We start from the raw sequence: 27,781 nt of genomic DNA, 5'->3' as shown, positions 1-27,781 counted from the left end.
ACTATTATTTCTTTAGTTTTTAGCAAGCTTGTGCTTCAAGGCTGTGCTGTTCATAGGTACTTCTTAATTGTGACTGGTTTTTCTCACCCTTAAATGAGATAGAAGCAACTGGAGTGTGGTAGAGTTGAGCCTTGTTTTGATTAGTTGAAGGCTAGGAGGGCTCCAGAGGTGGAAGATTCCAGTAGAACCTATTGGTTAAACTCTGGGAAGAACTTCCTCTGAAGGACAAGCCTTGCTAAGAACAAGATGCTCTGAGCCAATGGTTCTCAACCTTCTTAATTCTGTGACCCTTTAATATAGTTCCTCATGTTGTGGTAACCCCCCCAACCATAAAATTATTATTGTTACTACTCATAATACTATGAATTGTAATGTAAATGTCTGATATGTGATCCCTGTGAGTTTTGTTTTTTGTGGATTTTTTTTTGACCTTTAAAAGGGTCATGACCTACAGGTTGAGAATTTGGGATTATTACAAGTAGTTCATTTCCTCATTTCACTGGGGACACTGAATTTCTTTCATGATCATTTTGATGTAGGGCTCCAGTGATTAAAAATTTAGGAGATGTCCTAGAGTCCGAGACTGAATCCCTCATTGAATATTGTTATTGCCAATTTAATTTTATTTATTATTATTTTGTGTGTATGTGTGTTCCTGCAAGTGTGTGTGTGTGTGCATGTATCATGACTTGGAGGTCAGAGGGCAACTTTGTGAAGCCAGTCTCTCCATTCACCTTTGGGTTTCAAGGATTGAATTTATTACCCTCTGTTTGCTGAGTCATCTTTGCAGCCCAAATATTCTTTAATTTACGGTGTGTGTGTGTGTGTGTGTGTGTGTGTGTGTGTGTGTGTGTGTGTGTGTGTGTGGCTGTCAGGGGGTAAATGCCCATGTGTGTATTTCAGAGTGGAGGTCAGAGGACAACTATTGAGGGTTGGTTCTTTCCTGCACCTTGTTGCATCTGAGTTTGAACATAGGTTGTTAGGCCTGTTTAGATATCTCTCCTGGCTAAGTCTGCCCCCTTACCATTTATTCAAATTTAATTCACACTGGGTTTCCAGATCATTGGTTAATTTCTTGTCTTCCTACTTTGGTAATGGCTCCCATGGGGGTTTCTTTGCTTTTATATATATAAAAATTATTACCATTGTATGTAATACATGTACAATACAATACAATGCATACATGATATGTGTATGGGGGTTACATAACTATGTTGCACATTGATCAGAGGACAACTTGGTAGAATTTATCATTTTACCTTTTTGTGGGTTCTGGAGATCCACCGCTGGTGTCTGGGCTTGCTTGGCAAGTACCTTACCTACTGAGCCATCTTTTCAGCCCCCGTGAATATTTCTCATTGGTTAGTTGAGAGATTATATATGCCTTTTTTGTTGTCGTTGTTAGAGATAGTAATCACAGTTATTTTTGTTTTCTTCCTGTTTCCTTTTTCTTTTCTTTCTCCTTTTTTTTTGAGTGTTTTCCCCTACTTTCAACATAAATTATTTTCAACAAATGCTTCTGTTTTCATTTCTTAGTTCTGTAATCGGTTTATTTGCTTTTTATATTGGTGGCTGTCATTAGGACAGAATATTTTTACCTCATTATATCTGAGTATTCAGTTATCCTACCACTGCTTGCTAAGAAGACCATCCTACTGAGTTAAATACCTTTTTATATTGTCTATCTTCCTCTTTTCCTTTGCTTCTGTAGGGTGGGTGGGTGACTGTATGTGAGGTGTAGGTACCTGTTTTTGTTAGGTGTATTAAGTGCGTGTAGAAGTTTGAGGTCACTATCAACTGTTCCCTCCCCCCCTTCTCCCTCCCTTCTTCCTTCTTAAATTGGATGTTTTCTTATTTGCTCTCTACTTTAGTTAGTTTTGAGACTGGATTTCTCTTGTAGTCAGTCTCACTGACCAGTGAACTATAGGGATCTACCTTCCCAACACTGGTATTACAATCATTTGCTGCTTTGCCTGAGTTTTACATGGTGCTGAGGATCTGGAGTCAGGTTTTCATGCCTGCCTGTCGCCTGAGTCATCTGCTAATCCTACAGGCTATCCTACGTAAAAATTCAGTGTGCAGTTGGAATCTGTTTTTTGATTTCCTGAATCACACTTGGTCTTTACAGAAATAATTTACATTATAATTTAAAAAACTTTTTAAAATTGGATGTAGAACCATTGTTTATTTATCTCTTTCCTCTTTCAGAAGCTTTTGCTTTTCTCTCTCTTTTTTTTTTTTTTGTATGATCTACATTGTAGGGGATTTTTTTTAACTCATTGCATTTTGCATTTGTTACTTTTCTTGCTGTGATAAAAATACCCTGATGAAATACAAGTTAGGGGAAAAGAATTTATTTTGGCTTACAGTTCCTTAGGGGATTTGGTCCAACATGGCAGGAAAAGCGTATGGCATAGCAGTCAGGAAGCAGAGTGATCCCATTTCATCCATACACTGGAAGTAGTAAGAGGGAATCAGAGGTAAGTAAGGCCAGGCTATAAGCCTCAAAGCCTGCCTTCATTGTTCTTACTTCAGCAAGATCACCTCTTAAAGATTCCATAGCCTTCCCAAACAGTACTATTAACTTGACATCAGTTGTTCAAGTACATGAACCTACGGGGCATGTTATCATTTAAAGCACAACACTAATAATTTTAGAAATTGGGCTTTTGCATAATTTACAAATTAATTTGGGAAGATTGGCATTTTTATTCTTTTGCACACTCTTGCCTGTGTATTCTATCTTACAAAGAAATTTTTAAAATTTTGCATATTTAGTTTTTTCTTTCAATTTAATTAGCTGTATCAGTAGGTTCTAGTTTATCTTTTAATTGATAGCCAATATTAGTGACTATTATATGTTATACTCTTTTCCTGAATTTTTACTGTTTCTGGTAATTTTCCATTGAATTTTATGGTTTCTGGAAGCAGAATATCATTTTGTCTTGTTCTGGTTCTTGGTTCTCTCATTTATTGCTACTTGACAGAAATAGAATGGGAAGCTTTTTATTTCAAAATGAAATGTTATCTAGTAATTTTGTTTCAGAATGAGACAGATGAAATTAAATCAATTTTAATAATTTTTTTGTTATTTGAGACAGGGTTTCTTTGAGTAGCCCTGGCTGTCTGGGAAGTCACTTTATAGACTAGACTGGCCTTGAACTTAGAGATCTGCCTGCCTCTGCCTCCTGAGTGCTGGGACTAAAGGTGTGTGCTTCCACCACCCTGCTAATTTTAATAATTTTTAACCTAGTGTCTGCTAAGTTGTCTTAGGTTATTTCAGTGCATAATCAATTTAATATATGTGATCATTAAAGGATTTGTTTTTATTTGTGTGTGCGTGCATGCCTGTGTATGTGCATGTGGATGGATGCTCATGGAAGCCAGAAGAGAATGTATCCCCTAGAGCTATAATTACAGGTAGCTTTGAGCCGCTTGATAAGGGGTTCTAGGAATTGAACTCAGGTCTTCTGCAAAAGCAACAAGGACTTTTAACCATTGAGTCACCTCTAGTCCATTGTCATTATTTATTACTAGTATTGAATTTTTCTGAGCTAAGTCGTGCTATATAAAGAAGTTTGTCCTTGCATTTGAGATGCTTGTGTATATTGAATGCCTGTATACCATGCCTAGTTGTGTAGCATTTTACTGAGATATTAAGTAATAGAAACTTGGTGCACATTTCATACTTAAAAAGTATATTTAATGTTGCTTTAGGCACAGACATTCTTTGAATATTGGAGGCTCTACTTTAGCCTAATACAGAGCTGGGGATGATTTTGACCTTCTGGTTTTTCTCCTGCTTCCAAAATGCTAGGATTACAGACATACACCATTGTGTCCATCTGTTTTATTTCTCACCTTGTTCTATGGGCTGAGTTTCTTTTGTACTGGCTTATAAGGCCTTCTTTTATAGTAAAGATGTTTGCTTTGTTACATTGCAGAAAATATTTCCCTAGTTGTTATTTTCCCTATTGGTTCTCTATTGTCGTCCAGTGGCATTCCTAAATCATCATTTAGAGGAATCTGTTAGTTACATTTTCATTAGTTTGTCTTTGATATAACTACTTATCTCCCTGTGGGTTATAATTTTATCTAAGTGAGTTTTTTTTGGTCATCTTTTACTTTTTTAGAATTCAAATTCCTGCTTCCTTAAGTATTGGCCAAGCATTTGTAATCTGTTTTCTGGTGTGTATTTTATTTATTACACTGTTCTGTCTTTCTCTAAGCATGTACAGGGCATATTCCTTTCTTATATGGCAAAGTGTATTTTCAACAGTGTTTGATCAATAATCTGATACAGTTTTTTCAAGGTGAATTTTACAGGTTTTTTCAAGTACTCACCCCTTTTCCTCCAGCCAAAAGACTAAAACGTAACCATCAGTCCTTTTATTGAAATTACATTATAGATTTCTCTCTTTCTCTGTGTCTCTCTCTCCTCTTTCTGTCTGTCTGTCTCTCTGTCTCCTTTGTCTGTCTGCCTGCCTGCCTGCCTGCCTTCCTTCCTTCATTCCTTCCTTCCTTCCTTCCTTCCACCTGTCTGTCTGTCTGTCTGTCTGTCTGTCTGTCTGTCTTGTGACAGGGTTTCTTTATGTAACAGCTCTGGCTGTCCTGAAGCCAGCTTTGTAGACTAGGCTGGCCTTGAACTCACAGAGATCCTAGTGCTGGGATTAAAGGCATATACCACCACCCGGCTTAGATTTTTCTATTTTGATGTTTAATTCTTGTTACAATTTAGTTCTAGTCATTTGTGTTTTTCTGTTATTATATCATTAAAAACTTTTTGTTTGTGAGAGTGTGTAGTGTATTCATGTGTTTGTGTGCGTGCATGCAAGGATGCATGTGCCTAGATGTGCTTATGTGGAAACTGGAGGAAGAAGGAGATCCTGCTGTATCCATGTAATTACTCCCTTGAGTTAGGTTCTCTTATTGAACCTGATGCTTGCCTTTTCGGGTAGGCTGGGTAGCCAGTGAGTATTCAGAACCTACCTCTCTTCACCCCCAACACAGATTATAAAAACCTTATAAAAACCCTCACAGCCACATCCAGCTTTTGCTACATGGGTGCTGGAAAGTTGAACTCTGGTTTTCAGGTTTGTGCAACAAACACTCTTAGCCATTGATTTATCTCCCCAACTCTTAATTAAAATTAAAGCCTACTTTTAATGAATTGTGGTTGTGTGTATGATCTTGCTTTTTTTCCCCCTCTAATCCAGTGACTTCCTCTGTATTCTTTTAAATTTTCAGCTGTAATGATATTTTTCTTCTAAATATAACTTGGTCTACACAGAATTAGTAACCATGACGATTTTATCTTAAAATGCCTAGCATTTTCCTATTAAATGTGCTCTGATTATTTTCTTTACGGAGGCACTATAAGTTTTTAGAGAGTTTCCTTAGATTGCATTAGTTTTGAGAGTTCTTTGCTCTGTTTAGAGTTAGGAGCGGATTGTGAACTGTGGGTGTCTTTGGCATGGTGCTATTTTCCTCTTTTCACAGAGGATGGCATGAGTTTGTTAGGGTTTTTGTTTGGTTGGTTGGGTTTTGTTTTTCAGGACAGGGTTCCTCTGTATAGTGTGGCTTTCCTGGAACTTCCTCTGTAAAGCTTTACTTGATTGTACTATTTGTTTGTATAGCTTTGGGTTCAGTTTGTATACGTTTTATTTAAGATTTTTAAACATTAAACACTTGTCTTCTAAACAAATTATGTGTCTGTTGAAAGTTTAATAGATGCCATCTAAAGATGACTTTGGTCTGTTTGGGTTCACATCCTTATATTAAAACCAGTTCTCTAAACTTTTAGATTTTCTTTGAAGCATACAGATTTTATTCACTTTCTACTGAAAAACAATTTGTCTGATATTGGTCAGAATTTAATCAGATCGAAACTATAAAATGTGGAAATGAATAGAATTGACCTGTATTATAATGAATATCTTTAGAAGAAATTACTTTTACTGTCTTTTGAGATATTTTTGATACTTAGTACTGAGAGAGTAAACAAGTTTTATAAATGCATGACAAAGTATTATTTTCAAGGATAATCCCCCATACCAATATTTTATTGAAAATTTTGAGTATCTAGATTGTAGGAATAGAAGTCTTTAATATATTAATTGTTCTCTTTCTCAGGTGCATTTTACCTGGTATTTGAATATATGGACCATGATCTGATGGGACTACTGGAATCAGGCTTGGTTCATTTTAATGAAAATCATATAAAATCTTTTATGAGACAGCTCATGGAAGGCCTGGATTATTGTCATAAGAAGAACTTTTTGCATAGAGATATTAAATGTTCAAATATCCTTCTAAATAATAGGTATGACTATGAGCTTTATGTGTTTAAAGTGTTAATGCAATATATAATTTCCTATAAAATTCATTTTTATTGCACCAGATTTTTTGGGGTAATGAACAACAGTCAGCTTAAGTATAAATTTCAGACACTGTGACTTAGTTCTTGAGTGCTGTCTACTTGAATAAGAACTCTGCCTATGCAACACTGAGGTACTTCCTTAAACTGAAGCAGCACCTGAGATACTGTCACACTAGTGCCACTGAAATAATGGTAGTGTGTTGGGCCCCTTTGGGGTTGTTTCTAAGAGTACTCTTAACACCGTATCCTTTTATAGGATCATTAGGCCCTTCATAAAATAAGGTAGTATTTGTCTAGATTAAAAATATAAATGCTTTGTAAATAGCTGGTACACTGGTTTTTTAGGAAATATTAGCACACATGATTGTACATCTTTAGGAAAAGATAGTCCCTCCAATAGTTTTGATCTACAACTGGTTGAATCTGAAAATTAAGAACTTGTAGCTATGGATGATTGAATGGGTGTATAACAACAACAAAAAGTAACTATCCAAAGCAATATGCTACTTGTTACTATGTAAATTTGCGTTGTATATTTTCCACTAGTTAACGTTGTTTGTAGTACAGCAGTTCAGTGAGAGAATTTGTTTATGTTTGTTTAGTGTGTCTTAATTGAGCACTAGGAATTGTGTGTGTGTGTGTGTGTGTGTGTGTATTCATTATCAGATTCATGATAGACTAATGCTTTTTTACCTTATCTTATTTCTACCAGAGGACAAATAAAGCTTGCAGATTTTGGACTTGCTCGTTTATATAGCTCAGAAGAAAGGTAAGAGTATTTTGAGATGAATTATTGTAAGCATGAAGCTCAGTTTTAGAAGCTAAATTTAGAATGTTAATTTTTTTAAATTTTATTTTATGTGTATGAGTTTTTGGCCACATGTATTATGTGTACCACATGCATGTTTTGTACCTGTGGAGGTTAAAAGAGATCTTTGGATCCTCTGAAACTGGAGTTACAGAGGGTTGTGAGCTGCCATGTGGGTGCTGGGAACTGAACCTGGGTTGTGTGAAAAAGCAGCAGGTACTCGTTGAGCTATTTCTCCATCTGGTTTGTTTGTTTGTTTGTTTTTTAAAAATATAGACATTTATGTTCCCTGAGTAGTAATAAAGAAAAATTGGTTTGGCTTATTTAATTTTATACTTTTGTATATTCAATTTTTAAATAAATTGGATGTTTAAATGGTGGATGAATAAAATTTTATTAATGTATGATGTTAAATATGACTGCATAAACTTAAAAATTTCTAAAACTAATACTTAAATTTTTAGTGTGGGTTTTGACATTAAGGTTCTTAATTGTGTATTTAATAGTAAAATTTGGTATATGCTTTATAAATAGTACATATAAATTCTAAAACTTTGCTTTATTATTTCAAACTTCACCTTTTTTGTTTTTGTTTACTTATATCTTTTTTTCCAACTCCCTTGAACTATTTAAGCAAGCAGTTGTGAGGAAGTTCAGTGTGTAAGATAGAGAAAGATGGAGCTTCTCTGACTAAAGTTAGGGTGTGACTGGTTCCCTTTATGTCTGGTGGTAAAGAAATAGGACTCTTTTCGAATTAATACAGACTTTCAAAATAAAATGTTTTGTTGAAATAATAATTTTGTGTATAAGCCGTGGGATTGATTCAGTTTAGTAAATATAGTCAGTGTAGTCCATTTTTTCCTTCTTTTACTTATACATTTGTGTAATCATAATTTTTCATTAATTAAATGTTGTATATTTTAAATTATTTAATAATTGGTGTATAAAATTATATCCAATAAATTATTTTGAACTATATATAACATTGTAGAAAGACTAATTAGCTAATGTCTTGTGTCACTTTTTGTGGTAGGAACACTTAAAATCTCTTAGTAATTTTAAAGAAGATACTGAACTGTTATTACATTCATCAAGTTGTTTAATAAATCCTTTGAGCTTATTCTTACCATCTAATTGCAAAGTCTGTATTTTAGTTTCTATATATAAGTGAAGTAGTGTGATCTTTGTCTTCTGTGCCTGGCTTATTTAACTTGACCGCCTTCAGGTTCATCATGGCATCACAACATTGAACAACATGATATTTATTAGTTTTTATAACTTCTTTTTTATTAGATTTTTTTTCATATACTATATTTTGGTGCTGTTCTTTCCACTTCCCAAACTCCCAGATCCTCCCACCTCCTTTTCTACTCACCTTCATGGTAGTCTATGTGCATATATGTCATACTTTCTTCATCAGTTTTGTGGTTGAACACAGTCTGTTGTGTCTGCTGATGAGAAGGCCTGAATGACTTTAAGGTATGTTTTGACAGGGTGAAAGAGCTATATATAGTTTAGGTTTTCAACTCATATTTATATAACCCTGAATGGCCTTGAACTCTGACCCAATTACTTCCTCTTTCTAAGTGTTAAGATTAAAGATGTGTGTCTCTGTGCCTGGCTCTAAATTTTTAAATATTTCTATAATATATAAGGTTTCTTTTGATAGAATTTGGAAAGGAAATAATCTTAATGTTGCTTAATCTAAAGCTTTATTTGAATAGCTATTTTTAAATTTCTGACCAATCTGGCTATTCTTGGGGGGAGGGTTATTTGGTTAAGGACTCTATTTTCTTAATATCTTGATATATCACTGTAGTTGTATTTGTCCTCGGTGCAATCTGTTATACTTCAATGTAATTTTCCTTCTTGTTATGGCTCATTCATATTGGAATGAACCTAATTGCCTTTGATAGCTAAAAAGTTTTTTATTGAAGATATCCCTGTATACTTGGTATAGATATTCCAGAAAAAAAAATATTGTAGTTATAGATGTTCCAGAAAAAAATATTGTATAGCTCCGTGTGTGTGTGTGTGTATCTTTTCTCATAGGACAAAAAAGCGTTTCCACAGAAATTGAAATTAACTGCTTTTTCTAGAAGAAAAATTATAGCACTTCTATTACTGGTTTAAAGTTTGAAGAAAAAAATTATAGTCCTAAAGTGAGAAACTGGTTATAGTCTTTTTATTATCCTTATTCAGTTATAAAATACTGTTTCTTGAGACAAGAGTTTCACTATATATATATTCTAGGTCAGGCTCAGACATAGCTTTTGTAGCTCAGTTACGCCTCGAAATGGCCTTCATGTGGCATTTCTGCCACTACATCAGTGTTGCTGTGAAATGTTGGTTAAGCCAGTTACTGAACTTCATGACTCTAAATATTATGATGATGGATTCAACATTTCCAAAACTGGTCTGGATGAGATGGCTTAGTAGTTGAGAGGATTTGTTGTTTCTAGCAGCCATGTGATACCTCACTACCACCTGGAACTCCAGTTCCAGGGTATTTAATGCCATCTCTGGTTCTGGCTTCCATGGGCACTAGGCATGCACATGGAGCACATACTGATATACAGACAAAACACTCATGTATATAAAATAAGGAAGAACAGATCTTTACATCTCCAAATCCTGGGTTCAAAATGTTGCTTAGTAGTAGAGCACTAGTACTACTACACTACTGTGTAGTAGTACTACACTACTGTCTAGTGTGTTTGAGGCTGTTCGTTCAACACACAAAACTACCAAAACCCAAAATCCTTCAATGTTCCTACAAAGTTTTCAAACAAATTAACAAACATACATACCTGTTATGTTTTCAGACGTTGCAAATTATGAAAATAAAACTTCCTTAAATAGTACTCAAAGTTTGCTGCTTTTCTTTGTGATCTCATTGAGAAGAAGAAGAGGGGAAAGGGTTTTAACACTTGCTAACCCATCCTCAGGCAGAATGAGTTAAAAGCCTTGTTGCCATCTAGTGGCCATTCCTGTCTTGCACTTGTTTAGGGACTTTAGGAATGGCTCATTGTCCCTAAATTTAGAATTGTCATTTTCGAGATGGAAACAATGCTTTATTTTGTATACTTTAAAACATGGAATGTGTTTTGGGAGAAGGGAACTCTGACCTGCAGAACTATCCTATTGTACTGAGGGAACTCTAGGGTTTCTGGGTAATGCTGAGGGTCTTATGGGAGGCTGGAGATGAAACATGACAGTAAGACAAGAGAAAGACTACCCCAGACGGATATATGTGACAATGAATCATGTACCTCAGCAGTCTTCAGAGATGGAAACCTTACTCAGATCAATAATGTCACTGTAAAATCAAAATAAATTTGCAGCTCTTTTTTTCTCATATGTTCTCCGTTTTGATTATGTAAAATAGGAAAGGCAATTAAATTTTCTAGCATTATTCTATAGTCTTATTCCCACCACTTCCTTGGAAATCTCATCCATGTTCTCACTACTAAATTTCCAGTGTTAATTTTTTTGTGTGCTATCATGCATTTGTTGCACATCTCCACCTCCATGATATGCATATCTTAAATTAAGGCCTGTCTACCGTGCCAGAAAAACAAGATACTACTTTTCTTTAATTACCTATTTGTTTCCACAGACATTTGTGTCATATGTGTGTGTCTGTGTATATGCATATATATTATCAACCATACATATCCCTCTAAAGAATATTTCCTGCCTTTAGTTTCTTTGTTTCATTTATTCTATTCTCCCATTACTAGACACTGCCCTTTCCAGCCACGCCCCCAAAGTAGCATTGTTGAACTTAAATTCCTTAAACACATTGTGTTCTGAAATGTTTTTGTGGGTCTACAGAAATTGTTTTTCTTTTATATGCAATTGTAATTCTTGTTTTATTTTGAAAACTTTGATATTTAAGTGTTTAATTCAGGTATGAGTGACTGTCTTATGAAATCTTCCAGGAACCCGAAAGGTGCATCTTCTTTCATGTGTTTGAGGCACATTATGATGATGATAATGATGATGATGATGATGATGTGTAGTGATTGGTACATTATTATAATTTATAGTTATACTACTTCTGGACACTAAAGAACTACAACCATGGCTATTTGTTTGGCCTAAGCACCCGTTAATGCCTTTTTTTAAATCTTTAAACCAAATTTTATTAGACAAAGTTGTCACATAATTGGATACTTCTTTACTTTGTACACAGTTATTCTCACTCCTCAGAAAGGCTGCTTCTGAACTTCTCTTCTGGTGGCACAAGGGCTACAGTCCTGGCTGTAACAGTGCTTTAAGTTGAAAGCAGGACACTGGTATATGGATCTTACACCCAGTATCAAGAATGTACAAATGTCTTTATTCAAAAATACAAAATAAATTATCTGTAGGCATGGACAATGACAGCAGTAAACCATTATATATTGTCAATGAAAATCAGTAAGTAATGGTTATAGTGACCAGCCAGACTTCTCTTCAGTCTTTTCCTTTAGGTGACTTCTGAAGTTATCAATGAGGAACCTGGCCCTTGAGCTTCCTGTCACAGTTCATTGATAAGGGTAAAGCGCTATTCTCGGAATTAGAACATGCCACCTCCCATTCTCCCTCACATTCCCCCATTGCACCTATTCCAGGGTCCTTTTCTTTAGGAATTTCAGTCACTACAACTTGTGCTGTAGTTAGAAAGGAGACCACCCCAGCAGCACCCAGTAATGCAGTTCTTACAACCTATGCTTGATCAATGATTGCTTTTTCCACAAAATCTTGGAGCATAGCATCATAACCAACTTCTGAGGAACTCCACAGAATTTTCTCAACTATCAAAGATCCTTCAACACTTGCATTCTTAGCAGTAGCCATTGCAGGAATTTTGAGTGCTCTTTTAATAATTTCTATATCTATTTTCTGATCTTTATTTCAAGACTTTAATGAATTCAAGGGTGGGATGCAGCGAAGCAGAGTGAGCACCCGTTAATGCTTAACACAGTACCTAATTCATTTTGAATTGTTTAAAGAAAGGAATAAAAGGGAAGATCTTTACATGTTGATTTATTTTGAAGTAGCTAGCTTCACAATAATTATTTGTAAAGCCTTCACAGATGAGTGGTATAAGTGTCTTTATTTTTCACAAGTCAAATACAAGGCTTTTTGTCACACTGCCAGCCAGTTCCCAATAGAGCTAGGAAGTAATTCTGGAGTTTTTGACAGAAACACTGTTCTCTGTAGTGTTTTCTGGTTAAGCCCCTGCATCATACTTTGATATTGTGAAAGTATCTTTCAGGTAGAGAGCACTAGGAGCGTCACAAGGTGCTTTAAAGGGTACCATTAGGTTAGCAACAATATTTGTAGCTGTTTTATAACAAAGAGTTTGCTGAATTTATTTGAATGAGTATTTTGTATGCATGTATGTATATGCACCATGTGTGTGCAGTACTCAAGGTGGCTAGAAGACTTGGATATCCTTGAGTTGGAGTTAAAGACGATTTTTGTTTTGTTTTTTTTTCAAGGCGATTTGGAACTGCCATATGGGTGCTAGGAATTAGACCTGGGTCTCTGAAGAGTGTAACCAGTGTTCTTAACCACTGAGCCATCTTCAGTACCAGATTTGCTGAATTTAACTGGCTTTGTCCTCCCAACTCTCCAGTCATATATATGTTTTTAAGAAGTAGATTAGCAAATTACAGAATATTCATTTTTTGCCACCATAGTCATGATCTGTTCTGTTATATTTGGATAGCTTCAGAGCTCCCTTAAATACCAAACTAGGAAGTGGAAACAAAACCAAAAACTCCTAGCTATTTTGATAATTAAGTTTTTCTTAAGGCTTTTTTTTTTTCTTTTTGCTGATGTTGTTACCAGCCTGTCCAGATATTTCTTTCCTTACTGATAAAGTGATACTGTCAACTGCCTTTTCAAAAGCTGGTAATGGAGGCCAGAGATTGCTTTGGTAGTAAAGTACTTACCCAGCATGCTCAAGATACTGAGGCTAATTCCTAGCGCTGTAAATCAAACCTAAAATTGATAGTGTTTACTTGAGAAAATACCTAATAGCGCAATAGACCCTTATTTCTGAAGTATTTATAAAGTTTAGTTTTGCCACCTGTAAATAGCAGCTTCTTGAATTCGCTGTTCTAATTTAATTACAGATGGAGTTTGTGTGTCTGTCTGATTAGATTATGGAATTTATTGCTTAGAACTTTAAGTATGGAAATAAATTAAAATGATTCATATTCTCAGTCTGTCCCTTTTCCTAAGTGATTAAACGCGTACATTCAAATTATTTTTTTCAGTGCTGTATCTTCAAAATCTGAATTTTGTAAAAAGATAGGATTAAGTTTTCAAAAGTATAATTTTTTTGTAATCCATGAAGAAAAATATGTATGTGTTGTCAGGTGCCTTTTTAATTTTTTCTATGGTGTAAACAAGGTCTCTTATCTTTAGGATGTTGACATTAGGTACCCAGAACAGGAAGACAAAGTTGGAAAGGCTAGTTTTTGAGGATTCTTGATTTTCAGCTATTTCTGCATTTGGATTATCTCTTCAGAATACAATTCTCTCAGTTTCTTGAGTTTTAAATTCTTTTTACTTCTAAACATAATTTCAATCTCATTTACTTTGAGCTTTTCCTTTATAAATACAACAACCTACTCATAACATTAAACTTTTTTTAGTAGTACTATATAAACTATTGAGTGATGTGGTTTGTGAGATTGGCTTCAGTGGTCTCCTAACTCTCCCTAAGTTGGAATTTGCTTTTATGATTAAAGTCGTTCTGTCTGCATATTTTCTCAGTGTGTGCTTCCCCCCCCCCCCACTTAATAGTAAAATGAAAAATGGGGTATGGCAGGGGTCCTGGATAGAACTAGAACACCAACCTACGTTTTTACTGTATCCCAGACTGGCCTTAAACTGAAAGTCCTCCTGTTTCTAGCCTGTTGACTTCTGGGATTTCAGGAATGTTAAAGGAGTTTAAAGCATTAAAGCAATATTCACTTCTTCAAAGTTTTTTCTTTCTTTGTTTTGTTTTTTTGTGGTTTTGCTTTTTTTTCCAATTTGTCTTCTATCTCCCTACTCTAAAAAATGTACATTTGCTCAGCCATTTCAGAGAACAAAGATTCAGTGTGGTTGGAGCAAGAACTCCTAGTAATAAAGGATTTTTTTTTTTACCTTGTGCACTGGACAAAGGACCCTAGAAGCAATGTGCCATAACATTATGTTTTAAGACTATCGTTTTGACTGTGTTTTGGAAAATGAATTATCTTTGAGAATCTGGAATCAATTGATTGCAAAGCTGTTGCACTAAATTTTGATAAAAATTATTATGGCTAGAACTAGGCAGTGGACTATGTTTTAGAAAGAGGTGAATTATGTCATAAGGGTCTCTACTGGAGAATAGTTAGAATCCATTACCTGCTGTGAAAAATCTGTCTCCACTCCTAGCTATAAGGTTTCTGTTTAAATAGCTGAATACATTTACATTTAGGAGAGGCAAAGCTATTGTAAAAATTTAGTAATGGCTCAAAATGTCATAATTTCTCACTTAATAATGTTAACTGGTTGTTGCTTACCTCATTGCACCACTAATACTTAACCATAGCATCAGTTCAAATGGTGACTGTTTCATATAGTCACCCAGAAAACCTGGTTGGAAGATTTGCCATCTTTTACACATACCTGCTAAAGCTGTTACCAGAAATACGAAAAGAAGGGGGTGGTATCGAGATACATAGTTAGAAAAGCTCTTAGCATGTGCATTCCTGCTCCAGTGGCATGCACTTGGTTATATGGCCACAGCTCATTGCAGTGAGGATTTGAAGTGTAGTGTCTAGACCAGGGCACGTGCTCTAGAAGAAAGGAACACATCCTAGAGGATGGCTGCTGTTTGTGGAGACAGGAAGAGTAAAGCAATTTTCAGCAGAAGGTAGCAAACTCACTTTTGAAAGCTATGATGTAGGTTCTTCTAGATAACTTCAAAACTTGAACATTTCAAAGTAGAAAAGTGGTCTTAGTATGAAGACAGCCTCTATTCGGAAAAATGAGTTTTATTTTTCAGTGTATAGCATGTTACAGGAATTGAAATTATTTTCTTACAAGGCAAAAAGGAATGTGAAAGTGTCATGAAGTATGAAGGTAAAGAAAAGAAAGGGCATGAGAAAAAAGTTTGTACTTACTGTTAAGTAGTTACAACGTGCCAGTCAGTTAAAAGTATGTGCAGGTTCTTACTTAGACAGAATGTGATAGAATAAGTATCCAAGAACTAGGCATTAGAACTGTAGAAGACAGACTAAATCCCTGTCTCTTTTACATGGTATTCAGAGAAATTAAGGATTTAAACAGTGCTGCAGCTCAAATAAAATGATGACTATAGGAGTCTGGCCATGTGACAGTATCTGAAGGAATTTTTGATAGGACAGTTAGCATAGCTGTCTTTAAGAAGTAAATTGGAACTAAGATCTGAGGATGAAGAAAGAAAATTTAATGAAGACCCACACAAAGAATATTCCAGTAAGAGGAGCTCAGCTCCTAGGAAACACCCTGGTGTGGAAGAGTCTGAAGTTCTGTGGGGCAACAGGAATAGATAAATTTTATTTATTTGCAGTGGGATATGACCTGGTTTTATGTTTTTAAAGCAAAATGTTTTTAAAAAGATGATAGGTAGCAAGAGTATTTTAGAGCTGAGGAAACCCATGACTCTGCTGTTCACATAGTAGTCGTGAGTCAGACTTAGGTTATAACTGCTGAAATCGTTTTAAAAAAATGTATTTAAGATGAGTTTGTTAATGGTTCCTGTCTAGCTATGATGGCATACTGTCTGTTACCTTGGCACCTAGGAGGCTAAGACAGGAAGTTTTAAGTTTGAGAGCTACGTGGGGAGGCCATGTCCATTCCTCACCTACAACAGCAAAAACAAAAAAACAAAAAAAAACAAACAAACAAACAAAACCCTGAGTCATCTCCCTGCAGCAGCTAGGTAGGTATTGACAGAATGATCCAGATTTCTCCTGAGTAGTTACCTGTAGGCTTTCCTTCTTGTCTCAAAAATACAAGTTAGAAATCACTAGAGATTTTATTATATATTGTTAGAGAAATTAAGCATTTAATCTTGCTTAGGTGTGTCCTTTTACGTGAATGTTTTTGAATTTCATAGAATGATCTTTTCAAACTTTTAAAATAGGGAACATCACAGCTGAATCTATTCCCCTGAACACCACTCTCCCAACTCTGAAATTCTTAAAATTGTATAGAAGTAAAGCATTGAAATGTGTTACTAAATGAGCAGAGGGTATTTGATAAAAACTAACATTTTAGAAATACTAGAAAACAATTAACTGTACATTAAATACTTTGTAATACACTTAGAACTGTACTTTGTGTAGTTGCGTTTAATCATTTTGAAAATTACTATTCTAAATTTAATAAAGACAGTTAGCTAAACTTAAACCTAAAAGTGACTATGTAATAAATTGCATGGAATTTGATATATGGCATGTATACTAATTTTTTATTTTGAGTACTTTGTTTAAATAAAATATTGCTAGAATGTTATAGTTTCTCTAAGCATTCATTTTTTAAACTTAAAATATTGGAGATTTATGTTGAGTATTTCCTTGAGAGTAGTTAGCCTAGTTTCAATCTTAGCAGCATAGGCTTCAAGTTGTATAGACCCTTGAAACAATGTAAAAACTAGTCCTCGTATGTTTCCAAGCTTTTTTCTCCCTTAGCCAGCTCATTCACATGTCACCTTATGCTCTATTGTGCCCCATATTTTCCTGGGCTTTGTGTTTGTGAATGAGTTTTTACACTCTTGAGTGAATATAGAAAATACAGGGCATTTAAGACAGTAGAATCATGTCTAGATAACTATTCAGAGTAGAGTTTAGACCTTATGCTCTTAGATCTTTTGCTGTGCATCAAAGAATTAATGGTCAGTAAGAAAATGGGGAAAGAATTTCAAATTAAAAGGAATTATGCTTAAATAAGAATGATTAAGTCTAACTTTATTAGATCAGCTAGGATTTAAAATACTTTATATTATATGAAGATTATTGGTGCTAGAAAATAAGCAAAGAAAAGTTACTAAGGAAAGTATAGTCAATTTTCATTTGCTTCGTAGACATTTTAGCAAGATGTGGTGGTGTATGCCTGACTTCCAGCTCTTGGGGTCAGAGGTAGGAAAGTTACTGGAAACTCATGGCATCTTGCCTACAAAGCAAATCCCAGAGCAGCTAGGGCTGGATAGTGAGACTTTGCCGGAAAATAAAACTAAACCAAACCAAAAAATCTTAGACTCTTGTTAATTTTCAATTTGAAATGTCAATTTTAGCAGGGTTTTTGTTTTGTTTTGTTTTGTTTTTGTTTTTGTTTTTGGCTTTGGGAACATTGTGATGCCCAAATTGATAACTTACAGTATTAGTGCACAGATTACTTAAGAGAAATTTTGCCAAGTTGTGGCAGAGGCATTCAGATAGGTCTTAGGCTTTCAGAAATTTAAGGCCCATAGTTGCCAAAAGAAATTGTTGCTGAATTAAGTTGTGTGCACGTTTTTCTTTGTTCCAAATGAATCTGATCCAACCCATCTCAGGGAAATAGACAGGCACGGAATACAGTGAATCATCCTAGGGAACTCACTGTCTGTCTGTGTAGTCCTTGTTATTTGGAATAAGGTTTGTGACTCCTTTAAAGAGGTAGTTAGTTATTTTGATGTCTTTATTTTAACTGTAGGTTCTGATTTTTTAGGATCATCTTCATTTATGTAAATCATGTAGAATGTGACTATTGTCTGATGTTTAGAAATGCTTTGCTGCTGCATTTGTATAACTTAGCTAGATTTAATTATCTCAATGTGTGTATGTGTGTGTATACATATATATATACACACACACACATACATACATACATACATACATACATTCTCTTTGTAGTTTTCTGATGGAAGCACCATAGTTGTAGCTTGTGGTTCTGTATAGACCAGACCACAATTAATCAATATTTTGTAGTCAGTATCTACTTTATTTTCACAAACCAGAGTACATCCAAATGTGTTAAATACTTTCCATGATATATCTAGTTAAAAACTTTTGCTAGGGGCCAATTGTGGTGGTGCCCGCATTGAATCCTACAACACAGAGGAGGCAAGAGATCTGTGAGTTCAAGGTCAGCTTTGTCTGTACAGTGAGCCCCTATCTCATCAACAAATAAAGAACATACTTCTGTTAGGGACTTGGGTAGATCACTTGCCTAGCACTTGAGAAGTCCTGGATTCAATCCTCAGACCCAAAACAAAAGCAGTCTTTTGTTAGGTAATCTGAACTTGAATTTGGACTACATTTTGTTCTGTTAGTCCTATGCTAGGTTTGTGAACCATTCCTTTATGAATTAATCATTTAAAGAGCTTTTATGAAAAGGAAAATAATTGCTCAGCAATTGAGTTGATGAGTGACTTCTTTTTGACCAAATTACAGTTAATAGCTAACTGCTTATTTTTATATTCTCGTGTTGAGGGAATTTCTGCTAGCTGTCCATATGTTTGGTTGTGTATTAAATACCTTAATTTTAATTCTAATTGTATGATTGCTTTGATTATCCAAAAATAGTATTTCTTAAGAGAATCTCTTACTACAAATGCTAACATTAAAAAGTGCTATCTGTGTTTTTGTTTTGCTTTTTAGTCGCCCATATACTAACAAGGTCATTACTTTGTGGTACCGTCCACCTGAACTGCTCTTGGGAGAAGAACGATATACACCAGCTATTGATGTATGGAGCTGTGGGTAAGATAGGCGTATTGACTTATGGTACTAAAAAGTTTTATAGTGAGTTCAGATGAGAAAATTTAATGACAGCTCTACTTTTCTCTACTAGATGTATCCTTGGTGAACTCTTCACTAAAAAGCCTATATTTCAAGCAAATCAGGAACTCGCACAGCTAGAGCTAATAAGGTAAGCAGCTGGTGACAGTTTTGGGCATGGATGATGTCATGCTCCACAGAGTATTGAACTCATTTCAAGCTTGTCTCTTCAGGCGAGCAGCATGGTTCTCTTGAAGTCTAGTGACTACTAAAAGGAGGTCAAATTAGAGTGTGGGCCCTCTGATACTGGTTCCGGTGAAACTAAGGATTTTAAAGATGTTTTTGTTTGTTCCTGTCTTTGTTATGGTGTTTTTGTGATGAAGAGATGGATTATATCACAGAACTTAGTCCCTCATAGGACTGAGAAAGAAGAGTAATGTGAGGTAGGAGAATAAATACTTCATTCTGTGTACACATGGTAAGTTTAACTGTGTCTGTGTGCATACCAGAATATATGTGTATACATATCAATGTATGTCATTTTTTGTAGGCTGTCAGGATATAACTCACAAGCAGTTACCTCATACACATTAGTCAACTTTCTATTTATATTGCTTTTTAAGAGTATATTGTTTTATTTTGTCTTTTTCTTTTCCTATGAAGAAGGGATATCACATTCTAGTGCAGGCTGGCTTTGAGCTTACTATGTAGCTCAGGCCGACCTTGAACTCTTAGAAGTTCTCTTGCCTTAGTCTCTTTAGTGCTGAAATTACAGGTATAAAGTATCTCGCCAAGTTTTAAATTCTTTTATTTTTAAAAAGTTTGGTTTTCTTTATAACAGTATAAATTTAGAACTTAGATGTGCATGAAAGTGTCAGTGAGAATAGGGTGAATAGTGTGTTTGGTAGAGAATTTTAAAGGAGACAAGAATTTACAACATTTCTCTTTTTTAACTAAAACAAAATAAATATAAAGCAACAGACACTAACCAGAGAAGGATTTCCAACTTCATATTAAAAATTTGAAAGATATCATCCTGAAAAAAAATACTTTAATTAAAGGAGAAGGTCTGAAGAATGGATATTCTGCCTTTGGAGAAGTACATTGCAGGGTTAGAGTTTAGCTACCTCTTAATTCTCCCCTCAAAAAAAAAAAGGCTCCCCCAAACTTTAATATTATTCTTTCCAGAGATTAAATCAGATTATTTTTTCTTCTGCTGCTATAGAGCACAGAATAGAAACAAAAAGGTATGTTAGAGCCTCTTTTCTCTGGGGATAACATGCCCACTATAGTCAAAAGTACCCTAGTTAGAACTAGCGCTGCTTCAATTCCAGGGCAGCCAGTTGCCTCATAAAATTGAAGCATATGTGTCACCCGTGTCCAGACATGGAACTTTTAAGGAAATGATTAAGATAAAGGGGTGTGTCACTCTATTTTCTTTTGTTACTACCCGAATGCTATAGGCTAGATAATACATGCTGAGTAGAAGTTCAGCTTATGATTCTCAAGGCAGTTCAGGATTGAGAAGCTATGGATGGCAAGGTCCTTTTATTAATAGCAAACTCTGCAAAGCCCAAAGACGACACAGGGGGAGACAGACAAAGCTAAACAGAGGCTAGTTTTTAATAATAGAGATGGCCCTGCAGTAACTCATTTAATGAGTCCTACTGACTTTCCCACCCCACAGAATTTATCAAATTCCATTAACACTGGACTTTGGGGTTAATTTTTTTAACACATGAAATTTAAGGGACATACAAACCAAAGCAGGTACAGAGTTTACCAGGAACACATCAAGCTTTTATCTTTCCTTTTTGGTATGACAGACAAGTGAACTAGAATCAAGAGGAAGTGTTGCTCCAAGTATACTTTTCAGTGCTAATATAAACTTTTATAAGCATTAGTTAAATATTAGGATACACCAAAAGTGAGAATTACCAAAGAATTAAGTAGAATATATTCAAATAAAATAGAACAAAGTTAGAATACAAAAATGAAGGTGAAATACGTATTCACCTGGGGAGGTGGTTCAATGGGTAAAGACACTTGCCACAGAGCCTAGTGACCTGAGTTTGAACCAGAGGACCAATATGTTGGAAGGAGAGAACTAATTTCTGAAAGCTATCCTCTCCAAATATCTGCCACTACACATGGGCATGCCTGCTGAGACATACATACACAAATCAAATTATGTACATCAAACATAAAAATGTCATGGTTTAAATATTTTCTTAGGAGAAAATCATGGCCTTCAATGCAGTCGTGTGCTGTTTACTGACCTTTGGTCAAATTGTATGGACAGTAGTGATCCAATGAAGCTGAAAATTGCTACCAACCAATGCTATCAGAGTTATTTTTAACATGATATTGCACAGATGGCTTACAGTTTGGGATGCCCACTCTACTGTGTTAGTCATTTGTAAGCATAGAACATACAATCATTATGATAGTCAGGGTTTCTGTTGCTGTGAAGAGACACCATGATCACAACAACTCTTGTAAAGGAAAACCTTTAATTGGGTGGCTTGCAAGTCAGAGTTTCAGGACATTATCATCATGAGGAGACATGGCAGCATGCAGGCAGACATAGTGCTGAGAAGGAGTTGAGAATTCTACATCTTTGATCCGCAGACAGCAGGAGCTGACAGATGGACGTGAACTGAACTAAGTATAACTTGAGCACAGGAGACCTCAAGGCCTAACCCCACTTCTGCCAACAGACCACACCTTCTAATAGTGCCACTCTCTATGAGCTTATAGGGGCCAGTTATGTTCAAACTACCACAATCATTAAGTACACAATACTCACTAATGCTAATAAACCACTACTGGTTTATTTATTTAGTGTATTGTACTTGCTATTCTCATGTGTACTTGTACTTAAAAAGATAAGTATTGTAAAAGCAGTATGCCATGTTACTGGCTGCAGCCTAATATAACTGCCTCTTTTGATTGTACATAAAAGCCACATCAAGTGATTGACCTTTGCAAAGTAGATTTGTTTAAGTACACCCTCTGATATGTATACAATGAGAGAATCACCTGACAGTGCAGTTAAGATCCCAGTTGTTAAGCATGTCAACAGCTATATTGTATAAGTAAGAATGAAAACAATGAAGTGAGCATGCAGGTGACAAAGTGGAGCAGCAAAATAAAACCAGGGACTGAAAAATACTTGGTGAGCTACAATACAGAAAATGTAGAACTTTATGAATAATTCCAAGATTTCATTTTGGGATTATTTATACATATGCACCATGTAAATTTTGTAACTTATGAATGTGAAAAGAAATTCAGTGAATGGAGACTTTGATAGAGAAAATTACTTCAGATATAAAGAAAATAAAAACTATGAGATCATTTAATTCACAGAGCATAATTTTAAATACGTTAGAAAGCCCTAAATATATAAAATAACACTATCAAAGTATTATGTTGAAGAACCAGGCTCGGGCATATTAGTGGTAAATTCTTGTTAAGTATTTATAAAACCATTAGTTACAATGTTCCTTAAACTATTATATAACAGTTTCCCAACTTTCTGTTTCATACTTTTATTTTCTATATTCCTCAGGAAATATTATCTTGAAGATATGGCATGCTAAAAGAATGGGGTTAGTAGCCTGGAACTTTCTAGTAAGGGTACATATTTATCCTACTCAGTTAAGAAATGTGATTATCAAGAGGTGGGTGGATGTTGAATTTTTTTAAAGTTGTTTTATGTAGTTTAGTTAAGCATAGAATCAGTATTTCTCAGAAACTTTAAAACATTGTTCTCTAGTTAGCAATAAGCAAAGATTTCATATGTGAAAGAAAAGTAAAAAGAAAAGGATTATTATGCTAGTATATTAAAAATTCTTTTAATCTTTATAATTAAAAGAAATGCTAAGAGATAGAAACCAAAGCTAAATATCAATGATCTGTTGTGGGTATGGTATAATATGGAGTTCTATTCAATGTATCTTCTTCAAAGAGGAAGCCTTGGCAGGTTAGAAAATAAATCCTTAAATTATAACTTAAATTATATATTGTGTATTTTTTTTTACTATGATTCCCTCTAAACCTTTTTTTTTTTTTAAATTGTTGGTACTGATTTTGTTGGATGCTGGAGCTAGTCTTCTAAAGAAACATCGCTCTAGTCGTTTCGGCTGAATTATTTCAGTTAAACTTTCATATAGTTCAGTGTGTTCTGTTTAGTTTAAAAAGCTGAATCTTAGAAAAGTGAATTTATTCAGGGTCTTTGAAGTTAATAAGTGGAAAAATTGAGCTTTGAATTAATCATTGTATCCATGCAAGAAATGGGATATCTGGAACTTTTTTATATAGAATGTACCAACAGTAATATTTAATAAAGACACTATTAAAATTTTCTATATTTGAGATTTCTAAAGGAGAGAAAGCAAACAGTATTCTAGTCTTTGTTAAGAACTTTATCATGGGGGCTGTAGAGATGGCTCAGCAGTCAAGACCACTGGCTCCTCTTCCAGAGGACCCAGGTTTGATTCCCAGCACCCAATTGGCAGTTCACAACTGTCTGTAACTCCAGGGAAGGGGATCTGACAGCCGCATATAAAATAAAACTAAATTATTATAAACAACAATAGCAACAAAAACTACCCATCCTTTAAAAAAGAACTTATTATGATAAAATACATTGTATTCATGTAGGAACTTTTTAAAGGACGAATAGAAAAATGTTAAAATGTTTTATAGCACAAACATAAATAAGTTCATCTCAAGAATACAAGGAAATACTCGAACAAATGTTTTTGCTATAATTTGTCATTTTAATAGAAATGGCATAATCTGTTTACTTAATAGATTTGAATAAGTATTTGCTGGGGGTAAGCTCTTTAAGTATAAGGGAGTATTAAATATAGTAAAAATGTATATCACTAATAGCCATAATAATATTTAATGATAGAATATTGGAGGAAAAAGGGAAAAGAAAAATTGCCTTCTAGTAATTGCCTAAAATGCGTGAGAACAAAAAGGTTGATTAAACTAACAAGATTAAAAGACTCCTGATATATTAAAATATACTTATCTTATACTTATCTATAAAGAAAACAGTAGCTTTTAAATATGTATACCAACTAGAAAATACAGTGGGGTGGGAGGACATCCTTCTGATGAAATTGCCAGTGTGTGTGCATCTGGAATATTGAAAAACCATAATCCTAAAATTTTAAGATTTTATAAACTGTTGGAGAAGGATCTGGAGAGATGACTCTGGTTAAGAGCATTTGCTGTTCTTGCCTAGGATCTGAGTTTGATTCCTAGCACCCACATCAAACAGCTAACAATTACCTGTAATTACAGTTCCAGGGGATATGATACCTATTCTAACTTCCAGAGGGCATCATATTTATATGCACAAATTTATACACAGATCCATACAATATGCATAATGAAAAACTAAAATAGTTTTTAAATGACTGTTGGAAAGGCATAATTTGTTTTTGATTATTAGGCTTTAAAGGACTTAAAAAATGGCAATTTATCCTTTCTTAAATGTTGTTTGCTTTTATGTTTATTTTTATTTTTAAGTATGTGGGTTTGTGCACATGTGTGTAAGTTCTCCAAGAGTGCCAAAGGTGCTAGAGTTTCAGATGGAGTGAACCTTCAATTGTTGGGTCCTCTGCAAGAACAGCATATGCCCTTAACCATTGAGCCATCTCTCCAGCCCCATTTTATATTCTCCCTCTCACTCATTGTATATATCAGCAGGATGTAATGACACATACTCGTTTAGTCCTAGCACTCCAGAAGTAGAAGCAAACAGATCTCTGGGTTTGAAGTCAGTCTGGTCTATTTCATGAGTTTCAGGACAGCCAGAATTACATGGCGAAACTCTGGTTTGAAAAAAAAAAGAAAACCCAAAACATTGTTTTTTAAAATTTTTATGGATGGGTTTAAAATTTTATATGGATGGGTGTATATCATATACATGCAGAACCTAGGGAGTCCAGAAAGAGGGTATTGGAACATCTGGCCTTCTGTAGGAGCAATACATGCACTTAACTACTGAGCCAGCTCTCCAGTCCCATTTTGTCTTACCTTACAGTATAGCCAGAATTTCCAAACACTGGTTTTCACACTGAACACTTGTTTTTGTTTTTTTCTATCTGTGGAAGGATAGATTTGGAAATAATTAGGAAGGGAGTTGAGGACGTTAAGAAGAAAGAACCAGAGGACTTTTTTAAGAATAGGAGAACTTAACACAGCTTATTCAAACAAAATTACAATAATGAAACTACTTGAATAGATATATTCATATAATATATATGAATTAGTGGAATTACATGAGAACTCTAAAAAGCAAAGAAATTAATGTGTGTGGGCAATAGGCTGTAATATAGAGGATAACAAATCAGAGTAATTTGGCTTAAAAATTCTTTTTTAATTTTTTTGAGCCAATTACATAGCCTCACTATTTCACTCCAGCTAGCCTTAGAATCACTTTCTAGACCAGGTTGGCTTCAAGGTTGTGATAATATTACTGACTCCCAAATGTTGGGATTATAGGCATGTGACAACTATGCCCAGCGTGCACAATGTTTGGTGATGGCATATTTGTATATCATAGCTACATACTGAGAGTACCTTGGAGTCCAAGGGAGAGGAATCCCCAAATTTATATTTGTAGTACACATACATGGGGTGGGGACTTACTTTTCATCATTGCCTGGCCTAGAGTTTAAGTAGACCAGTCTGTCTGAACTCAGAGATCAGATCTACTGTCTCTGACTTTCAAGTGCCAAGATTAAGGAGTGCGTACCCTCACAGTTAACTCTATGAAAAGGTTCTTAATAGTAGCTATGTGGGAACTTTTATCTATGTTTGTCAATATATTTCAATGTGTATTCTGTATTTCTCAAACCAAAATTTACCAGCTTTCCAACAGATTAAATTGAAAGCATTTCTGTTAAAACTAGAGATCAAAATTGCCTTATAATGTGCCATCATCCTCATTTTAACACTGTTTGAGAATTGGTAGCTGTGTGTGTTTTGTAAATCTGTAAAGCTTCAATTTTGACCCTTTCCTATATATTTCCAGATTAACTGCTTAGAAAATACAATGGGCTAAAAACAATCAAAAAATAAAAAAAAAAAAAGACCAAGCGCCCATCTTTAATCCCAGTACTCAGGATGCAGAGGCAGGCGGATCTCTGTGAGTTTGAGACCAGCCTGATCTACAGAGCGAGTTCCAGGATAGTCTCCAAAGCTACAAAGAAACCTTGTCTCGGATGGAGGGGGTGGGGAAGAAAGCTGTCAATAGGAAACACAAGGTCTTATAGGGGAAAAAAAACCTTAAAACTGAGGGAAATAGATTATTGCCATGATGGAAATGAAATTTAAAGCTTTTAAGTTTAGAATATCAAGAATTTTGGGGTCTTATTTGCTGCTCTTGATAACTTTAGTACTTACTTTTCAACAGTGCATATAAGAAAACATTTGAAACTCTTTAGCTTGTATTTGTGTGAGTGTTAATAGGCACATGTTTTTTTTCTCTGCCTGTAACATATTTCTCTTACTCCCTCTCACCTGGCTGTGATTTATATTTAGAACTATAGCCAAAAATCTTCATCTTTTCTCTCACTTAAATTTTCTTTAGTATCAGAAGTTGAAAGTGCTCTTCATCTCTCTATTTCAGTATACTCTATATTATTAATGTGCTAGGAACCAAGAGAACCATCTAGCCATGTAGTCAGAACACATGACACAAATGCTAAAGAAACAGGTAGCATGTGAAGGAACGTCCATTCTGCATAGTCTTGGGAAGACAAGACCTTGTTTAGTAGACTGATGAGGGTACAGCTGCTTAGAATCTAGCAGAAATGAAGGAGCAGTCTGAGAGAGGATGAGCATCATATGAATGAGCCTGTGCCCTGTTTTTCTTAACATGTTAAGCCTTACTGACAGTTTTACTAATGATATCCATATAATCTTGTGATTTTTTTTTATATACTAATGCCTATTTTCCCAGTGTTATTACCTGTGTTTATACCAAACTATTGAGGAATTTCAAGGTCATCAAAGAGTAGATCAACTAAAACACATACATGCTCGTGACCAGTGGCACTGCTAAAACTGCAGAACTGTGTACTTCAAGTCTACTGCCTTCAGGGTGCTCTTGTTTGCATCTAGAGGTCGTTACTTAGAAAGTTCATTTCTGCTGTTAATACCAGGCTACCTTATGTTTATGAGAGGAGACCATGCCAACACTCCCAAACCAGAGTGAGACATACACTAATTTCATTTCTTTAATTTATAACACATAGGCAGTATATTCTAAACATCACCTGTGTTGTAAGATTTTATTTAATAGGAAGGTTCTTTACTAGATTAAATGTATTTGTGGAAGATTTGGGGATTTTCAAGTTAATTGTAAAGATTAAAGTATTTAAACTTCTTATACATTATATGAAGGTCTTTTGTATTCTTAACAACTACTTGATTTTCTTTTAAATACTGGTGGTATTTATTGGTTTTTGTGTGTAGTTTGTAATTATAAAATTTCTTTCTTTTTTTTTTTTTTTTGTATTGTTTAGCCGTATATGTGGGAGTCCTTGTCCTGCAGTGTGGCCTGATGTAATCAAACTGCCATATTTCAACACCATGAAACCAAAGAAGCAATATCGGCGAAAGTTAAGAGAAGAATTTGTTTTGTAAGAAAGGGATGCTTAAATATCCATATTGCATTGATTGATTGATTGTTTATTTTGAAGTCACTTTGAGGTTTAAGGTTTTTTGTTTTGTTTGTTTTTTGTCTTTTGTTGCTATTTGAAGCAAAGTTTTACAAGATGCCCTTGTAGT

The 27,781-nt window shown here is 34.8% G+C and overlaps 1 protein-coding gene across 4 annotated transcripts in view; it reads left to right on the top strand.

Annotated features, from left to right (window-relative positions):
- The window catches only part of Cdk13 (cyclin dependent kinase 13), a 98,547-nt gene that overhangs the window by 59,621 nt on the left and 11,145 nt on the right, over positions 1-27,781 (top strand). For all 4 annotated transcript variants that reach the window (XM_085699252.2, XM_085699250.2, XM_085699253.2 and 1 more), the window contains 5 exons: positions 6,133-6,322; positions 7,092-7,148; positions 18,842-18,943; positions 19,035-19,112; positions 27,517-27,633. In XM_085699252.2, coding sequence (XP_085555378.1) covers positions 6,133-6,322; positions 7,092-7,148; positions 18,842-18,943; positions 19,035-19,112; positions 27,517-27,633 — 544 coding nt within the window. The remainder of the gene's footprint in view (positions 1-6,132; positions 6,323-7,091; positions 7,149-18,841; positions 18,944-19,034; positions 19,113-27,516; positions 27,634-27,781) is intronic.

This window comes from Myodes glareolus, chromosome 14 (genome assembly GCF_982192425.1).
Source record: "Myodes glareolus chromosome 14, mMyoGla1.1, whole genome shotgun sequence".
Lineage (NCBI taxonomy): Eukaryota > Metazoa > Chordata > Mammalia > Rodentia > Cricetidae > Myodes > Myodes glareolus.
Note: the sequence above shows the minus strand (reverse complement) of the source record. Positions and strands in the feature narration are given on the sequence as shown.